The 806-nt window shown below is 34.4% G+C and overlaps 1 protein-coding gene across 1 annotated transcript in view; it reads right to left on the minus strand.

Annotated features, from left to right (window-relative positions):
* Positions 1-194, minus strand: part of LOC106101808 (chorion class CA protein ERA.1-like) — a 493-nt gene extending 299 nt beyond the window's left edge. Inside the window, exons 1-2 of the mRNA XM_013281145.1 lie at positions 144-194; positions 2-25 (exon numbers count right to left, since the gene is read on the minus strand). Of these exons, the coding sequence (XP_013136599.1) occupies positions 2-25; positions 144-194 (75 nt within the window). The remainder of the gene's footprint in view (position 1; positions 26-143) is intronic.
* Positions 195-806: the final 612 nt, after the last annotated feature.

Below are 806 nucleotides of genomic sequence, written 5' to 3' on the forward strand. Positions count from 1 at the left end.
CTCCGAGGCACTCGCTGTATACATTCTGTGAATTTACGAAATAGTTTGAGACCCCTTTTTAAAATAATTCATTTACGGTGAGCAGAAAATTTAAAAAACAGTTAAGAAATATTTACAATGTTTAGTTAAAATTTCTGAGTTACCTGGATCAAGCAAGCTTGAATGCAGAAGAGCAAGAAGGCGAAGGGAGACATGTTTCAGATTTGATTTTCGACTGAATGATTCGTCAATAAAAAAAATGTCTTTTATATGTTTAACATTGTCTTACTAATTAAGATAATTTCTTCATACATATCATAATAATACGTGAGGCAGTGATCCATTGAGTCATAATTGTCAGAGAAATATACTTGGTATATGTTACGAGAAAAATTCTAACGTGTATTATTACGTTAATGCCTATTTTGTGTCATATCGCAAAAATGCGTTAAACACGTAGAGGAATAGTAAGTAAAAAAGCCTTACAAATGTTTCACAATTTTTGAAATTTCAATAGATGTGTTTATACATAACGTCCAGCACTATAAATACCGAACAATCTCTTTGATGTTCACACTTGTTTCTCATAAACACAATCAACATGTCTGCCAAAACAATCGTCCTTTTCTGCGCCCAAGCTCTCTTGGTCCAGGTGAGTAAACCAAAATTAAATTAAATTAAAGCTTACCTAATCGGTAAAAGAAAGTTTTTTGGGTACAGAAATAAATGTTATTTATATTCTCTAATTTGTTTAGACCATCTCTGCGTACTGCGGCGCTGGCTTGGGTCTCGAAGCGCCTTTGATGGCTGCTGCTCCCTTCGCCGCC

Source organism: Papilio polytes, unplaced genomic scaffold (genome assembly GCF_000836215.1).
Source record: "Papilio polytes unplaced genomic scaffold, Ppol_1.0 DF823935.1, whole genome shotgun sequence".
In the NCBI taxonomy this organism is placed as follows: Eukaryota; Metazoa; Arthropoda; class Insecta; order Lepidoptera; family Papilionidae; genus Papilio; species Papilio polytes.